Consider the following 19,957-nt stretch of genomic DNA (forward strand, 5'->3'; position numbering starts at 1 on the left):
AGTTTATTAAATTTAGGGGCACCTGGGCCTCAGTCAGTTAAGTGTCTGACTCTTGATTTCAGAGTCATGTTCTCAGGGTTGTGAGATTGAGCCCATGTTGGGCTCTACATTGGGTCTGGAACCTGCTTAAGATCCTCTCTCCCCCTCTCCTTCTGTCTCTAAAAAATAAAAGATTTTTTTTTAATTATCAAATTTAAGAGCAAGTAAAACAAACAGGTTAAAATCCAAAGTGAATAGCCATTTGTAATAATTCAGATGCCTAAAAATAAAACATAATTTAGTCATGAGGAGCTTTAAAATTCAGAAAATGTTCTCATTAATACTTTGTTTCATTTGATTCATACAATATTAGAGAAAAAAAGGGAACACAATATTTATTGATTCTTTTCTGTTCCAAACAGTAGGCTGGGGCATTGCTGTAGTAGTAACATCCTCATTTTACAGATGATGAAACTGGGGCTCATAAAGTTAATGAATATGCTCTAGTTTATAGAACTACTAATAGTGAACAACTAAGGTCTTCTTTCTTCTGTGCTGTCTCCATAATATCTACACAGAGAATAATAATAATCCCAAGGATCAGACATTATCTTTCCTAACTCTCCAAAATGATATATATTAAAAGTAGGTGCCTATTCACTCTCTATTCACAATAGAAGGACAGCTACGCTTCCCACCTCCACCCTCATATCCTAACCACAGAACAAGTGAAACCAAGCAGGAGACCTAAAACCTATGACTTAGTTCAAAGGAGAACTGAAATTAATAGTTAATGAAGCTAAGATCACTAATTAATTAAAAATGCAACTTACCGATTTTCAAATTGGAAAGCCAGCCTCAACAACTGTCAGTAGGTTCTAGGACTGATTAATCTCCTTGTCTAACATCAAAGGTCTCCTATGTAAGGTATTTAGCTGGACTTTACCTGGACAAAACTGTCAAGAGCATTTTGTACCACATGCACTCACTCCCAAACCAGCCGGGTGAAGTAATTTAATTTCTGTTTAAGTAATCTGCCACAACATGATGGGTCACAGAAGGAAAAAAGGTAATTATTATAGGTCAAATTATAGGTAAAACACTACTGAAATGAAGCTTATTATACCTGAAATTCCTAATAGAAAAGCTCAGTGTATTAGATATAGTTTATGTGATTAGTATGCAGGGATAACTACTTTTAGCTTTCTTTTTGTCTCTGACCATTTTCTCTCGTTTTTTCACCAAAACAAATGGTCTTTCACTGACACTAGCAGGTAGAGCAGGATGGTTTATTTGGCTGGGCAAGGAGAAAACCCTATTTCAACCTTTCCTGGAAATATATAATTATTTAATGGAATCCTAGGCAACAGCTACATAATCACAGACATGAAACTACAGAATATTCAGTTGTCATAAAAATTCCTACTATTTTTATCAAAAAATATCAAGATAATCAAGAAAAATGAATTATTCAATATATTGATTTTTATTTGGGGGAGGGGGCAGACTCTTAACATTTAGTAAGGAGAACAAAATACTTAAGTTCCACAAAGGAAAGGTGATAAAGTAGAAAGAAACTTTATTTTAAACTTACCACTTTTTAGCATGTAGGAGAAAAAAATAAAAACAAAAACAAAATCATACAATAGCAACAAAAGCAATAAATACTTAGGAATAAACTTAACAAGAAACATCCAAAACCTATGTAATAAAACTCCTGAAAGACACAAAAGTACACTTGAACAAATAGAAAGATATCTCTTATTCCTGGATAAGATAACTCAACATCACAAATAGGTCAGGTCTCCCTAAGTTAATTTATAAGTTAATGAAATTCCTATCAACAAGCTTTTTTATATTAGTCAAATCGATGCCAAAATTCATATGGAAAAATAGACACTCAAGAATAGCTAGAAAGACAAAGGAACACTACAAAAGTAGATTAGCTCTAGGAGGCATTAAAACATACTATAAAACTCTATAATTAAAACTGTGGTAATGACATAGGAATACGCAAATGATCTAGTGGAAAAGAATGGTAAGTCCAGAAATAGAATAAGCACATATGGAAATTTAGCATATAATAACAATACCATCTCAAGTCACTGGAGCAAAGATAGACCTTTTAATAACTGTACTGAGCAACTAACTGGTTAATGAGTTAGAGAGGCTAAAATTAGATCAATAACTCACACTGTGTATAAGAATAAAACCCCATAAATAGGAATAAACTTCAAATGGATCCAGGAATTTAAAAGTAAGAAGTGAAATCTTGTAATTACCAGGAAAAAATGTGGATGAATTTCTCTTTAACCTGAGGAAAAGGCTTTCCATAAGGAAAGACTTCATAAGGGAAAAGCTTTCTATTCATAACTTAAAATCTAAATATGATAAAAGAACAATAAATATGACTGCACAGGGTAGTGGAAGACTTTCATACAGTAGAAAAATAGAATACAAAAAGTAAAAACACTTCATATATTACAGATAAAAGACTAAATCCATAATAAAAAATGCTTCAGAGTTGAGAGGAAAAGACCAAAAACTCAATTTAAAAATGAGCAAAAAAAGGACAATTCATATACATTCACAAGAAGCAAACAAAATGGAACTTGAATGAGTGAAAAGATGTTAAACTACATTCATAATAAGATTATAAATTAAAACTACAATGAGCTACCATTTCTCACCTATCAGATCAGCAAAAATTGAAAAAGTTAGGCAATGCATGATGTCCACAATGGGGGGCGGGGGGGGAATAGGTACTCATATTACTGAAGAGAATGCAGATTAGTTCAATCCTTATGGAGGGGACTCTAGCAATATCAAACAAAACTATGTTAAGTGTTTACGTTTTGTTTTGTTTTATTATTTATGATAGTCACACACACAGAGAGAGAGACAGAGAGGCGGAGACACAGGCAGAGGGAGAAGCAGGCTCCATGTACCGGGAGCCTGAAGTGGGATTCGATCCCGGGTCTCCAGGATCGCGCCCTGGGCCAAAAGCAGGCGCTAAACCGCTGCGCCACCCAGGGATCCCAAGTGTTTACGTTTTTACTAGGCAAACTACTTCTCTTAATTTACACCGAAGACATACATCTAATTAAAACAATACCTATGAAAAGGTATTTCACAGCAGTACTCTTAGAGATTACAAAATACTGAAATGAAATTAAATACCCATACATAGAAGAATGGCTGAATCAACTCTGGAATACTATGCTGCTAGAAGAGAAAAATCTCTGAACTGATAGGCAATGATTTCTAAGAACTATAGGTAAGAGTAAAGGCAAAGTACAAAAGAGTATCCCTAATATAGAACCTTTTATGTGAAAAAGAAGCCAAGAAAATTACACTTAATTGCTCATTTGTGCAAAAGAAACCCTGAAAAAAATGAACCAAAATATAATGAGACTGGCTATCTACAGGGAGTAAATGGTAACAAGTCCAAGGGAACAGAGAGGAAATGATATTTGTATATTTTGGATCCTTGGAACCATATTAGTGTGTTTCACAGACTAAAAATAGACAATTTTTTTAAAGAAGTCAAAAAGAACAAGAGTAACATTCTAAGAAGAGATACCTACAGAAACAAATGAACCAAACTGCATTTCAAATGAATAATGACGCTAAAGGGAAAATTTTTATTAGAAAAAAGAAAAAAAAGAACTAATCAGATACCTTCCAAACAAAATCTAGTATTATGATGCAGTTGATGATAAAATGTTTAGTAAAGCACTCTTGGAGTCAGAATGCGTGGATTCAAATACTTGCCCAACTTTCCACATGCTAACTCAGTGACCCTGGACAAGTTAATCTATAATCTCTGTGCGTAGGTTTTCTTATCCAAATAAAAACGACCAATCTCACAGTACTAATGATAAGGCTCATAAAACTACTTGTGTAAAAAATCTTAGTAAAACACTGAGCAAAAAATTAAATAAATAAATAAATAATAAATAAATAAATAAATAAAACACTGAGCATATAACAAGATTTGTTTTTTAAGATTGTGTTTATTTATTCATAAGAGAGAGAGAGAGGTGCAGACACACAAGCAGAGGGAGAAGCAGGCTCCACGCAGGGAGCCCTACGTGGGACTGGGACTCCATCCGGGTTTCCAGGATCATGCCCTGGGCCAAAGGCGGTGTGCTAAACCCACTGAGCCACCCGGGCTGCCCATATAACAAGAATTTGATAAGCATTTGCTATCATCAACTACTAATCCAAAAAAAAAGAAAGAAAGAAAAAAACCAAACACTGCATGTGTGGACACCCAGGATACACACAATAAAAATGGAGTCCTTATCACGAAAAAATTTGGAATTTCCTAGCTTATGGACAATAAACGTTCAAGGAATTTAGAACAATATCCATAGCTGGCTGGAATCATGTGAGAAATTTCATAAAGAAGGACTCTGACAAGGACCTTTACATGTGCACAGGATTTAGATTAGCAAGAGAATAGGAAATTCTAAGTAAGAGCTAAATAAAAGCAAAAAGGCCATAAAGACAAATATATTTCAAAGACGTATCACAGAAGGTTTGGAAAGCTGAGTATCTGGAGATAAGGCAAGGCTATGAAAGTTCCCGAATGCAGTACTGAACTAGGCAGGCTTTATTTTTTAGACTATGAGGAACCATACATAAATTGTATGTAGGAGAAACAATATGACCAAACTGAACTGTGGGATTATTCTAGTGCTGATATGCAGATGATCAGAGATAGAGTTACTAGGTAAGCCAAATAATGGCAAGGGCCTGACTAGAATGGTAGTGAGGAAGAAGGGAAAGAAAGATGTCACATGTGGATCCAGGCAGTGAAGAAAAAAAAATCAATGAAGTTTTGATAATGACTGGATATAAAGTATGAGAGAACAGAAAAGTCTGAATGACAAGGTGAATAACAAAATCATTAGAAAAAAGGTAAAAAGGAATGGGAACCAATAGAAAGAATTTCCATTGGGTCTTAAAAATCAGGTCAGGATTAGATAAGAAGCTTTGCCAATTTGAGATAACATATCAAGAGCCAACAGGCATTTGACAACAGGGGACTAGTATTTAGGAGAGACAGTAGGAATGAAGACGAAAGGTATAAGAATTTTTTTCTTTAAAAAGAAAAAACACTTTAGAATTTGAAACATTCTAGAGCAAAGAGCTGGGTAGACTGTATGCTGTTTCAGAGTGGTCACTTTTTATTTTTATAGCCCTTCATGTTTAGCATAGTTGTTAGCACAGAGGAGACTCTCAGTATAATACTGCACAGGTGGGAGAAGTAGAGAACAGAGCTGTAGGGCTTGTTAGGGGCGAGCCTACATTAAAGCCCAGGTCTCCTGACTCTACCATAAAATAGAGATGACCTCTGAACATTCATGCATAGGATACTCTAAAGAGCTGGTGTAAGAAATGAACATAAACTAAACTATAGGGATGGGTGGTTTCTAGGGGTAGAGGAATGAAGACATAAGAAAATAGCAAAGAAAAGTTATTTATTAGGAAAAAATAAATGATAGCGTTGCATCACAAATTCAAAGGAAATTTTAAGAAAGCAAGCATAGGGATCTCTGGGTGGCTCAGCGGTTTAGTGCCTGCCTTCGGCCCAGGGGATGATCCTGGAGTCCCGGGATCAAGTCCCACATCAGGCTCCCCATGGGGAGCCTGCTTCTCCCTCTGCCTGTGTCTCTGCCTCTCTCTCTCTCTCTTTCTCTCTCTCTCTCGAATAAATAAAATCGTTAAGGAAAAAGAAAAAGAAAGCAAGCATATAGTCAATTGTTCAAATGATCAAACACTGCAGGTAGTGTTTTTCTGATCTCCTACACCAATGAGATCCAGGTCGGTTTTTTAAAGTAGAAATTAAGAAATTCTAATTATTTTTCAGAACATTTTAAAATCATATATCACGCACAGCAGTGGTTCAAAAATAATACTGCAGTCTTTAGTAAATTTTCTCTCTACAAAACACACAAAACACACAAGAAAATAAAGTATCTATAATAAATTTGCACAGTAAATGAAACTTAACCAAAGACAAATGAATAAAAAAATACTCATTGACATCTATTGATAGCAACAAAATACATGAAATACCAAAGGTCTTACCTTAAATCTCTTGTCCTGCAATACTTTCTTGATGGCAACCAGTTCTCCTGAATCACAAAGTTTGGCTTGATATACCACACCAAATGACCCATTTCCAATCACTTTAGTGTCTGTATAGCTGACTTCTTGTGGCCTATCTGGACCCTGCCCAGGAGTTGCCACCACTGTGGTCACCTTGCTGCCATCCTTGTCTCCTAAAAGAAAGAAGAGATATGAAAAATGAGAACCTTAAGGAATTAAACAGGAAAAACTGCTGAGGTATACAAAGTAAACTACATTCTTTACTAAAAATTATTTTTCAATGTTCATCTTAGCTTATTATATAGAATTACTTCAACTATTTCAATTATAAGTAATTTTTTTAACCACCATTTATTCATTGTGTAGACCAGGCGTCATGCTTAGTTTATACATATGACTTCATTTAATGGAAACAACAACCCCATGAGGTATAGAGAGAATACTGTTCCAATACAAAACTAGTGGAAAGAATGTTAAATTTTTGCTTCTCTGCCATCTTATTTCTTTTGAAGAAAATAGAAAACTTCTCAGAGAAAGGTGAGATGGGGAAAAGGAACATGGGAGTGTTAATTTGGGGTAAGAGATGTAAACTTCAAAGAAAAACCAAACCTTTTCTGAACTGAGTCTCATTCATAAGTAGCTCACTGTTTCTGTGGACCCTCCCCACTCAATGGCTCTTGCGCCTCAACTTCTGTGCCTTTCCACCCCTCCCAGTAAAAATCCAAAGACTCCTCAATTCAAGGTCAGGAGGCACATTCTACTTGACTAGGCAGGGTTCACAATCCTCTTGTTCTCCAAATTCTTAAACTATTCTAAGTCATACTATTCTACCTAGAACCTGATTCTTTTTCTTTTTTAATTTTAATTTTTTAAAAATATTTTATTTATTTATTCATGAGAGAGAGAGAAAGAGAGAGGCCGAGACACAGGCAGAGGAGAGGCAGGCTCCACACAGGGAGCCTGACATGGGACTTGATCCTGGGTCTCCAGGATCAGCCCCCGGGCTGAAGGCAGTGCTAAACCGCTGAGCCACCCGGGCTGCCCTAGAACCTGATTCTGAACAGCTCTGAATTGTTCTTTCAGTGATTTCGGGATACTACAGATTCTAGTGAGTAAAATCATTGTGAAGTAGCAATTATGATTTGTGCTTTTCTCTTGCATGACAATTCTAAAACCAATTCTCAGTATATGTAAGTCTTTAGACTCACTGACTAAACTGTACTTATCCCTTTTTTTTCTCTTCTACTCTTCTATTATATCATTTTTATGATGCTAACTGAATTCATATTAACCTAATAAAAAATGAGGTAGTTTTCAACTCTAGATACCAAGCCTAGATTATAAAGTATTCATTTGTAACTCACATGCAGAAGATTAAAAAAAAATGATCTCATTTTCCAATGGTTTGAGTGTTTTTCCCAATATAAAATTACCAGGTAAATAAATGTTCAAATGTCACTGGCATATTTAATCAATATAGCTACTTTAGTTCATAGAGGTACCGATATAGACAAAAGCCAATAAGCAGTATCTGTGACTGAGTAATTCTTCTGCTTATAAGGCAGCCTCCATGATAGTAACAAAAGCAGTGAAGATTCCTACTTAAGATAGCTATGTCAATTACAGGCAGTCTCTATTATATATTATAGCATTTATGTTTTTGTTTCCAAGGTATAACCCCCCAACAGATACGATAGCACAAATCCAACACCTCTTGTGGAAAGATAATTCAAATCTTGTCAACACCACCATTTTTATTCATAAAATATTATATGTACTTGAAATGCATGTAAATCCCAGCTCAAGTCCATACATATATAGTTCTCAATGCTTTCAAATGATCCCTTCACATTTCACTTCCTAGTAAGATACATCTCAAATATATTTGTAAAACCTAGTTTCATCGAATCTCAGTTCTAAATAGTCATGCTCAACTCCCCAAATATTTCATATTATTTCTGAGAATGTTAACCACGACTTTTCAAGTTGACTATAAATAAGCTTTATTAGGAATTATTTTTTTCATTTATAAAATAAACTTATCTTTACTTATAACATTCTTCTAAAGACAGAATCAATCTTCTGAACGTAAACTCTAAATGAAGAGATCTAGAAAGGTTAGGTTCTGAAAAAATAAAATCCACGGTATTGAACACATTTTCTTATCACCCAATTGCCCAAAGAAAATTAAAAAAAGAATTGATTTGAAATAGCCTGACTCTTCCCTAGATCATCCAAATCAAAACCATATCACCAAAAAGTATGTATTTCAAGAACTATAAATAATTCTATTGAACAAGTTTCTTGCAAAATCTTACAGGTCTAATTCACAAAACAGAGCATAATTATCTTTTAATTTAAATAAATTAACAAATTTTAAGAATGGCTGTTGTATTCTATGATTTTAATTGAAAACAAAAGCTGAGGTATAAATAAAAATTATGCTTTTCTACTGTATGACCATATTTCAATAAAGAAAACAATAACCACAGCTTTGTACTTGCCTCTATAAAAGAACTTAATATAAGGATGTGTAATGACTTTCTCCACTTGCCTCCTCCAGTTGCATTTCTAAAGAAACCACAGCATTTCAGACACAGGGCTTCAAGAATCAGCTGAGATTTAAAAATTAAAAATCTCTGCAACTCAACTACTAAGCCTAGGGAACCTCTAACATCAAATTGTGCTTCTTCTCATATGTAAATTATAATTCATAAATGAGATATTTCTGAAAAAAATATTAAGGCAGGGTAGAAAGATAAACAGGTCCTACAGATGCTATCACTAGAAGAGACTCTTAAGGCCTCTTAATTTTAATTTGTGAATGGATGTGGACAAGGACCAATCCTTTCACCCTCTTTTACATCTAGTAAAAAGGGTAGACTTATCATCTTAGCAGATATTAAAGATTTATTCTCTTTTGAGTAGTTACAGAAACTGCTGAGAACTCTTAAGGGCTATATTCTCTACTAATATGAAATCCTTAAGCATACTAGGGACAATGGTTTCTACCTCAAGCGTTCTGGAATTTTTATTCAGAAATTATCAAGCTCTTCAGACTGCTTCATCAGAGATCTGAAATAGCAGAGCTGTAAAGAATGGCAAGATAACACTGGGGATGACTTGGCATGAACATTATTAGCACATGGGACAGTCAGCAGCTAGTGTGCCAGGGAAAAGCATGACACCATTTGGCATTGTAATTTGCCGACTTAGCAATAAAACAGCTATATAAAATTTCTCTGTATAAAGAACCATCCAGTTCATTGTTTCATCTACTCTCATAATATATGCAGGAAGACATTATTACAGTACTATGCAAATGAGGAAAGTAAAACTAAGAGAGATTAACTTATCCAATATCATAAAGCTGTAAGTAGCCAGAACTCCTCACTTGCTCATACTGTCTCTGCTATATTTTACAACCTTTTTAATACAGCTGAAAGACTTACTTCATATACTATTGCTCCCCCTAAAAAAATATAATGTAAAATTGTCAGTTCCAAAGCAATAATAAGAGAATAAATGATAATCTGTTACAGTTTTCAGGCCCAAATCTTTGCTTATTTATGGCTACAGAGCTACTTCAAAAAATACTTTGGTAACCTTAGATTTCAAAACTTATCCAAAAGCAAGAGCATATGGAAAACAATAATGTGAAATAATCAATTCTGTGATATTCAAACAATTTAACGTCTGCTATTAGAAACTGTAATTTTGGATTGTAGCAACAGAGCATTGTAAGTACTGCTACCAACAAGCCAAAATACTCATGAAAAGCTGGAATCAACAAATCTGCCTTATTAAAAAAAAAAAAAAAAAAAAATCACCACTCTGCCCAGTACTAAATTTCCCAAAACACATGGTATAGTGTGAGTCTCACACCAATTACAACTAAACTGTCTCTTAAAAAATGTCACTGTTTCGTGGGATAATAACAGAACAGTGGGAACAGCTCAGCTCCAGGAAGCCCTGTTTCCTGCCAGAGGACTCTTGGGATCCTCTACTACAATTAAAATTCACTCAGGGAATATAAATTTCCTATTATAATTAGAAAATAGAATTAAATCCTAAATATATAAACAACAGACTCTTTATAAAGCAATGGAAAGATGACACACAAAAGAATTATCACTTTCTATTAAAGGTGTTAAATACAGAATATAATTTTTTAAAAACATTAGGCAGGCATATCCTCAAATAATATATGTAACCTAGTACCCAATTTCTCAAACACAGGCTTGTACCTTGTAAGCTACACCCGGTGGTTACATTTTTTTATGTCTTCTGAAGTCACTCCTCAAACCAATTCACTTTGAGAGGAACAAATGTTACAGTGTACCACTGACCACAACCAAAGTGTGGCATGAGCATCCCCAAAACAAAAGGCCACTTCAACCGTATTTAAATATTTAGGAGGTATCTGATACTGACATTCTAATTTTATACGAATGATAAATCTCATTCATACTTTGGCTGTTTGATTTGATGTTTCTTGAGACTCAGAGTTGAGGAAAAGCAACAACTACACTTTTTAACTATAAGGCTTGTAAAGGCGTCAATAAGCCACACTACCTACACAAAATGAAAAAAGTTAATAATGGGTCTAAAAATCCTCCTTTAACTCAAGAATAACCTCTCCATTTAGAAATATCTGAAAGTTAAAAGTCTGTAACAAAGCGCAGAGAAACCAGAACACCACTGTGACTATAAAGAGATGTGAAGTATTATTAAGTGTTTTTTACCTAACAACAGTAGGGTAAACACTACACATTGTTTCTCTATATCAAATAGAAGTAACAGCTATTTTTATGTATATTTAAACAACAGGGCAAAGACTCTATTCAAAAATATATAAGTAACTCAAAAGAATCAAAAAGAACCTCATTTTGAGGCATGATTAAGATTGTATGAAGGGGAAACACTGACTATGTCAAATTTTCAAGTTTTAATATCAAAGTTCAAATACTCTATCTTAAGTGACTGGCTAATGAACATCTACTAAGGCAAAGTGTTCTCCCCAAACAAGACAGTTTAAAAACATGAAAACAACATCAAAATAGGCAAAATAGGGGATCCCGGGGTGGCTCAGCGGTTTAGCGCCTGCCTTTGGCAGGGCATGATCCTAGAGCCCTGGGATCGAGTCCCACTTTGGGCTCCCAGCACGGAGCCTGCTTCTCCCTCTGCGTGTGTGTGTGTGTGTGTGTGTGTGTGTGTGTGTGTCTGTCTTTCATAAATGAAAAAATTTTTAAAAATCTTTTAAAAAACAGGCAAAATATATAAAGATAAGGAACTGAGGGTCCATAGAATGAGAGTTGGGACAAATTCAAAAATAAACTTATTCTTGTCATGAAACAGGGACTCTATGACCCAGAAGCTCTAGCCAGAGTGCATCTGCTCACAGCCTTGGAGTGAGACTTGGAAGGAAGGAAGGAAGGAAGGAAAGGAAGGAAGAAAGGAAGGAAGGGAGGGAGGGAGGGAGGGAGGAGGAGGGAGGGATTTTGAGGACAGTATTAATTCCGTGCCGCCTTCCTGCATTCTACTTCCTACTCTCCTTCCTTCCTTCCTCTCCCGCCTCCCTCCCCTCCCTCCGCCCTCCCTCCCTCCCTCCCCCCTCCCTCCCTCCCTCCCTACCCCCTCCTCCCTCCCCTCCCTCTCTCTCAGCTCTCTCTCGCCCTTCCCTCCCTCCACCTCCCTCCTACCCAAGACACATAAGAGAAAGGCCAATCAAGCAGCTCCATCAGTCAAATCAACTCCAATGATCAAGAGCATGATAAAAAATTCAAAGCCATTTCTATGAAACCTAGATATGATAAATATCTTTCCGGCAGAGCCTTTGCCCACAGGCACCATTCATTTCCACATGATTCTCTGTAAAGGATTGGAAAAATAAAACAAAAAAATTACTAAAATTTCCTTTGGGGATAGGAAGAGTAAATAAAAGGAGAGGCAGGGAAAACAAAATGGACAGATGTCACCCATGGACCGACTTTTGGACAAGTTTCCTTATATGCCACTTCTAGAAACAGAAAGGAAAACAGCGTGGCAAAGAATAAACATCAGACACAAGAGATTCCAGAATCTCTGACAGTACAATAGCACCACATTTTTTTGAAAAGATTTTATTTATTTATTCATAGAGACACAGAGAAAGAGAGAGAGAGGCAGAGACACAGGCAGAGGAAGAAGCAGGCTCCACACAGGGAGCCTGACATGAGACTCGATCCCGGGTGGGCTGCAGGCGGCACCAACCGCTGCGCCACCGGGGCTGCCCAACACCACATTTTAAATCACAGGAATATACCATTCCAATGGGATTAACAAGTATCAATTCTGAAAGACCCAAAATTCCCTTTAAGGAAAAAAAAATTCGGTTAAGTTTTTCTGCTGGAGGCGTAATAGTATGACATGGGCTCTAAAGTCTTATCAAGGTTTGAATCACATATTTATTCTACCACTTTGTATCTATAAAATGGAGATCGCTGCTACTTCATAGGGCTGTTGCAATGATTAAATAACAGAAGTGGGGCATGTTTTTAAGTGCATGCTCCACAGAGTGCGCTCAATAAATTATAGTTTCTCTGAACTTTGAATTATTGGCAGTGGAAATAGAAAAAAAAACATTCCTTTGCCCTGCTACTCTCTTTCAACACTCAGTACATGCCCTACTACATACAGTGCTTATCACAATGTTCTATAATTATTAAGAGTCTGAGTCCCTCAACTTGACTAAGGAGCTCTTAGGAAAGCAGACATTATCTGAATCATTTACATTTCCCTAATGCTAATAGCACAGGGTTCAGCACAATGCAAATGCTCAGCAAAGGTTTGCTGCTAAATTTATGTAGAATTATTCAAGCACAATTATTGGGATTTGGGAACTATTTAATGCTGAACATTAAGCAGTGTGTCTACTTGTTCTTATGCTTGCCATCCATCAGATACAAATCTCTAGGGATAAGGTATATATAATGGCTTTAAAGAAGAGTGGAGGGGATCCCTGGGTGGCTCAGCGGTTTGGCGCCTGCCTTTGGCCCAGGGTGCGATCCCGGGGATCGAGTCCCATGTGGGGCTCCCAGCATGGAGCCTGCTTCTCCCTCTGCCTCTCTCTCTCTCCCTATATCTGTCATGAATAAATAAATAAAATCTTTAAAAAAAAATAAAGAAGAGTGGATTGCTTACTGGAAATCTGGTAACAACATGAACCCAAAACAAATGACCTAATTTTTGCCACATGTGTATTTATTTATAGATAGAATTAATCTGTTCATACCATTTTCTAAGTAATTCTGGTTTCTTTGAGGCATCAATATGCAGCAATGAATAAGAACTGGGTAGGGGATACCTCTGAGGTATGAAGTTCAATTTATATCAATTTATATATAAGTATATTCTTTTTTATTTTTAAAGATTTACTTATTTATTTATTTGAGATGGAGAGTAGGTGTGTGCATGAGCAGGGGAAGGGGCACAGGGAGAGGGAGAGAGAGAATCTCAAGCAGGCTCCCTGCTGAGCACAAGAGCCCAACCTGCGGCTTGCTCCCACCACCGTGAGAACATGATGACTCAAGCCAAAATCAAGAGTTGAGTGCTTAACTGATTGAGCCACCTAGACACCTCTATATGTAAGAATATTCTTTGAGTACCCTTTACAGTTGTAAGAATCACTCACAGCAGAGGAATAAGCACGCGGGAAAGTTTACTGAAAATGAAGAATGTCACCCCAAGAGAGACTCAGCAGGTGTGCGGTGGGGCTCAGAAAACTGCATTTTTAATAACTACCCCCAGTAATTCTTTTTTAAAAATTTTTATTTTTATTTTATTTTATTCTATTTTTTTTATTTATGATAGTCACAGACAGAGAGAGAGAGGCAGAGACACAGGCAGAGGGAGAAGCAGGCTCCATGCACCGGGAGCCCGATGTGGGATTCGATCCCGGGTCTCCAGGATCACGCCCTGGGCCAAAGGCAGGCACCAAACCGCTGCGCCACCCAGGGATCCCAAAAACATATTTATTTGAGAGAGAGAGAGAACACACATGCTCAAGTGGAAGCAGCAGGGAGAGGAAGGGAGAATCTCAAGAAGACTCCACGCTAAATGTGGAGCCCAACTTGGCCAGATCTCATGACCCTCAGATCACAACCTGAGCCAAACCAAGAGTCAGATGCATAACTGATTGTACCACTCAGGCACCCTATCCACCCCCTAATTCTTAATGCAGTTCCAACAACCATACTTTGAGAAAGAATCAGAATACCATTTAATCCCTACAATAACCTTGTGACATACACATGAAAATCATTTAACAAACAGAAGAAACCAAGGTGTTCAAAAGGTTTGGTTAATTTACCCCAGGTAACTACTCCCTTCAAAAAGTTGCACCCACAGGATTCAGAGCTATTTAAAATCAATACCCTACTATATTACTTTGCTTTAAGACCATGCCATAAAAGCAATACATAGGAGCTGAGGTCCTAAAATCAACTTTCCATTTTCAGCAAAACTGAAAATTTCAAATACTTTACAGTAGGTTCTGATACAAGTATCTATTAGATAGTGAAAAGTTTTAATTCAAAATATCCATATTTCTTTCAAACTAATTTTAATTGACTCGATTTTCATAGTTTCTTTACAAATGTTTTACTTTAAACCAAACAAACCAAAACCCAGAATGAATCCTGCTAATTTTCAACAGCCTAAACTTAAATATTATTTTACTTATGAACCATGAACAACATATGTAACATAATATGTAATATGTTAGGTTTCCTCTAAGATTTAAGGGGAAAAAAAAAGAAGGTAGAGTAACCTAGGATATTACCTGAGGTAGATTTAATGACAGAAGAATAATGCAAATTTAAGGGAGGGCAGAACATAACAATATGAAGATTACTGTTGCGGGAGAGAGAAGATGATAAGAAAGTGTACTGGGTTAGATATCCCTTAATTGGTTAGTTGCTGGTCCTGGGTATCTTTGGAAGCTGATTAGCACTGTGTATAAGGAACAGTGAGCTACTTTGGTGTTTATATATGCATCTATTTTCAGAGTTAGTTTTTCGTGATGTGGGACAGCAGCCACCACTCATATACATTTGGAGTATTATTTATTATTATTATTTTTAAAATTTTTATTTATTCATTTGAGATAGCGAGGGAGCAAGAGAACAGTAGCAGGAGAGCGAGGGGGAGAGAGAGAAGCAGGTTCCCTGCTATACAAGACCCTGACTCAGTACTTGATCCTAGGACCCAGGATTATGACTTCAGCCGAAGGCAGAGGCTTAACCAACTGAGCTATCTCAGTGCCCCATTTGGAATATTTAAAAAAAAATAAATCCAATTCTTCCTTCTCCACTTCCTCCTCTTTCTTCTTCTTTAACAGATATGCTCTATTTTTAAACTTCTGAAAAGTAATATAATGTAGGTTAGCCAAATCAACAGTAGATTCCCAAAACTATATAGAGAGGTTTAGTCTTCACATTCATTTTTTTGTTTATTGATCAGAAAATTCATGCTTCTCCTTTTTCAGTTCCCAATATTTCCTATTTAGAATAAACCCCGCCCCCACACCCCCACCAAAAAAAGGCAGTAAACATTCCTTGTATTTCTGCAAAAGTAGCAGGTCTTGTTAACCAGTGAATTATTACTTTGTATTCTGATATATCTGCTCAGGTACTTAAATGTATGCTGTCAGTTCATTGATATTGATTTTCCTCAAAATTCTGGCTTTTATTCATTTTAGATTGTCTCATGGAACCTTATATCTGAGGCAAAATGAAGCAGTTTTATAGTACAAGATATTTTTGCAGTACATCTTAAAAGGTGTGAGGACATTTACTTAAAATGTGTGGTTATACTGGACGGTTATTTTTGTGAATTTATTTTGGAACAGAAATAAATGGCTTGATTTGTTTCCATTTTTATAGGTATTGGAAAGTGTACTACTTCAGTATCACTATAAACACATAAATATCTGAGCTAAGTCACGGTTTAAGTTTTCCTGAGAACCTATTCATTTTTATTTTGCATACTTAAACTTTCAAAGGAAAAAGATGTTCTAATTTCCGAAGCAAGTGATGAACTTTTAGAACACAATTTGTTAACAGGCTAAAACTTTTCTGTATAACCTGAGGAGAAAATACACTTAAAATATTATAACTTATTAAACTGTTGAAGTGGAAATGAGGTAGGGTAGCTCGTAAGAGCTTTACAAAAATCTCATGAATTCAGTGATTAATTCCATTTCTGCAAGGGGTAACACACAAACTTTCAAATAGTGATTAATTTTTAGTTTACAGTTACAACTATATGTTACAAACTATAGAAATGATCCCTGAAAGTATAGTCTTCAGTTACAACTATATGAATAGTGATGCTGCATTTATAGTTAATAATGAATATACTTATGACATAAATATATTAAATAACATTGTCCCCACTGATTCTAATTAGTTGGAATAAAATACATATTGGTTTTTATGTTTGCCCCCGCTTCTTCCCTCTAAAAACTAGCTTAATATCCCCTCAAACTCTCCCCATAAAGATGGACTTTAGAGAACCTAGCAGTATCATGCAAATAGGGCAAAGGACAAGTCCTAGGCTCATCACTCTACAGAACAGTACCAACAGATAACTGGGTAAATTCACAAAGTAGAGTCCACTTAGCATTTCTCCCTACAAAGCTCTGTTAGAAGAGATGCTAAAAAAAAAAAAAGGAAGAGATGCTAACTGGGTTCTGTTAAATAAAGGCCACTGGAATGATAAATTCCTACACTCGCAGTGGGACTATAATAAGTCTTGGTTCCTATTGTCACTAGCCTAAGAAGTATGGCTAATCCTCTTGCCAGTGGATCTTAGAAGAGTATGCTGAGTACACCTCATGCCAGGGCAGAGTACTTTCCACACTGCTGACTCATTACTTCAAGTGACAGAAGTCAAGAGGACTTAAAGGTAGGAAACACTTTCTCTTGAAAAAGAACTTTTATCTTTGGGAAATGACTATATATTCCTAACCTTGGTCTTTATCACCTCCTACTATTACCTACTTGACCTAATGATAAACTGGGACAGGACCAGCGTGAGTCAGCTAACACTGACTGCTGGAGAAATTCCTTTTTTTAACCATACCTCCAATAACGCTTCTGCGCTGTTAAAAGGAAATCAGTGGAAAAGTGAGTTCCATTTAAAATGAAAGCAAGAGATGCAATCCTATACTTCCAGTACTTGTACTGGAAATAAATCACACCTATGTAGCTTTGTAAATTAGTAATTCTCATATATATGTTTATGTTATGCATATCCTATTTTGTAAGTATTCTCTCCTATCAATGGTGAGTGTTAGGATGACAGAAAGTTTCAAAATTCTAAAGAACAGAAAAGGAAAGAATATACAATAGAATTTTTGGTTCAAATACATTGTCATTATTGATTAATTCATCACATGCTTAATAAGCACTATCTGTGTACCAGACTGCTAAGAACTAGGGTTACAAAAAATGAGTAAGATCAAGAAGGCCCCTTCGTTCATGGGAATTTCTGTTGAAAGAGCATTTATTTACTTATTAATGAATCCAGATTCAATATTTATTCAAAATATGGGTTCAGTATTTCTTATAACATAATAGGGCCAGATACCTTACCGATTATTTTAACTAAAGCCTCACTTAATCAGAACAATCCTGTGAAATGTATGAAATTACCTCCATCTCACAGATGAGGAAACAGATTCCAAGAAGTTAAGAAACTTACTAGAGATTACAAACTATTAAAAAAGGCTACATTAAAACAGCTGTTCTAATTCCAAGTGTCAACTCTATCACTAATGTATCAACCTGCTTCTAAGAAAAGGCCAAAGAGGAAAAGATACTAACTAGTCAATGCCTAGATTACTAAATTAACTCAAATCATGTATAGAAATAAAGATATAAAAATCTTTAAAAACATCCTTGTATGAACATATGGAAATAACAGAACCAAAAATCCACTGAAAACTTTTCCAAGCTGAGCTCCTCCAAGACTCTATCCAATACAACTCTCCATTCTGTACAACACTGGTACTTCACAGACAAAATGTATTTTAATAAAAGTTAGCTACAAAATAAATATTTGTAGAGTCATCCTATTTTCTCACTAATTTCCATCATAAAACTGAAACTACATACCCATTGAAGAATATTACAGTAGATGTAGTTTAAGGATTCAGAGATTTGATAAATAGTTCTATAGATCGGCAAGGTCAATAGAAAGCCATCTAATCCATTAAAGTGTCACTTTAAATTTCATCAAGAAGAAAAATACTATTTACCCCATATTGAGACCCTATACACATAACCCACCATTGCACTCCTCTGTCCAAGTACCTACATTACCCAAAAGAGAGCAAAGTAAACAGAGAAGAGAACAAATGTACCTAACAATCCAGGCACGATGGCAGATAGAGAAGAAATGGTGAACTTCAGAAGCCCATAAAAGCAACTGAACCTCGCCAATTTCATTAATAACATCCATCAAAAAGCAAGTGAATGCCATCAGGGAAATACAAATCAAAACCACAATGAGATACCACCTCACATCAGTGAAAATGGTGAATATTAACAAGACAGGAAACAACAAATGTTGGAGAGGATGTGGAGAAAGGGGAACCCTCTTGCACTGTTGGTGGGAATGTGAGTGAACTGGTGCAGCCACTCTGGAACACTGTGTGGAGGTTCCTCAAAGAACTGAAAATAGAACTGCCCTACAACTAAGCAATTGCACTGCTGGGGATTTACCCCAAAGATAACAGATGCAGTGAAACGCCGGGACACCTGCACCGCGATGTTCATAGCAGCAATGTCCACAACAGCCAAACTGTGGAAGGAGCCTCGGTGTCCGTCAAGAGATGAATGGATAAAGATGCTGTGGTATATGTATACAATGGAATATTACAACAAATACCCACCATTTGCTTCGACGTGGATGGAACTGGAGGGTATTATGCTGAGTGAAATAAGTCAATCGAAGGACAAGCATTATATGGTCTCATTCATTTGGGGAATATAAAAAATACAAAAGGGAATAAAGGGGAAAGGAGACAAATGAGTAAAAATATCAGTGAGGATGACAGAACATGAGAGACTCCTAACTCTGGGAAACGAACAAGGGGTAGTGGAAAGGGAGGTGGGTGGGGGGTTGCGGTGACTGGGTGACAGGCACTGAGGGGGGCACTTGACGGGATGAGCACAGAGTGATATGCTATACATTGGCAGATTGCAAATTGAACTCCAATACAAAAAAAAAAAAAAAAGCAAGTGAAGCAACATCCTCCTGCAATTAACTGTGTCCCAAGTAGACAGGATCTGATGATTTACAAATGTCCTTAGAAAACTGAATTCCAAATAAAGAGAATATTTTAGTTGTGTTATTCGACTTCTTGGGTAAATATTCCAGACAACCTGGCCAACAAAATAAGTGGACTCCAGAAATTAACCTGGACATCTTAGGTTTTCCTAATAAGAAATTTCCCAGATTTCTTACTTCTGAAAGAGTGTGAAAACAATTCTTATGGTATCGGTCCAATACATGTACACAAAGCCAAATGAACCACTAACTTTCTAATTTTCCAGCTTACATTTTCAACTATGAATAGCATTCCTACATGAATAGTTAATACACATAAACCCTCCCTCTTCTCTGAAAACTTCTTTCCCCTTCCACTGGGTTGAGCACATGAACATATTCCCTCAAGTATTTATTTCTCCCTAGACTAGACTGTCACAATTCAACAATAAATTATAAACTCCCTTTCTCACAGACATACAGCCTAATAATAACAAATATTATTTACACAATAATTGTCCAGTTATGTATTAACTGAGGTACG

The 19,957-nt window shown here is 36.1% G+C and overlaps 1 protein-coding gene and 1 pseudogene across 3 annotated transcripts in view; both read right to left on the bottom strand.

Annotated features, from left to right (window-relative positions):
• GSK3B (glycogen synthase kinase 3 beta) overlaps positions 1-19,957 on the bottom strand; it is a 201,717-nt gene that overhangs the window by 132,986 nt on the left and 48,774 nt on the right. For all 3 annotated transcript variants that reach the window (XM_038582957.1, XM_038582954.1, XM_038582956.1), the window contains exon 2: positions 6,079-6,272. In XM_038582957.1, coding sequence (XP_038438885.1) covers positions 6,079-6,272 — 194 coding nt within the window. The remainder of the gene's footprint in view (positions 1-6,078; positions 6,273-19,957) is intronic.
• Positions 16,366-16,445, bottom strand: LOC119867377 (annotated as a pseudogene).

Source organism: Canis lupus, chromosome 33 (genome assembly GCF_011100685.1).
Source record: "Canis lupus familiaris isolate Mischka breed German Shepherd chromosome 33, alternate assembly UU_Cfam_GSD_1.0, whole genome shotgun sequence".
NCBI lineage: Eukaryota > Metazoa > Chordata > Mammalia > Carnivora > Canidae > Canis > Canis lupus.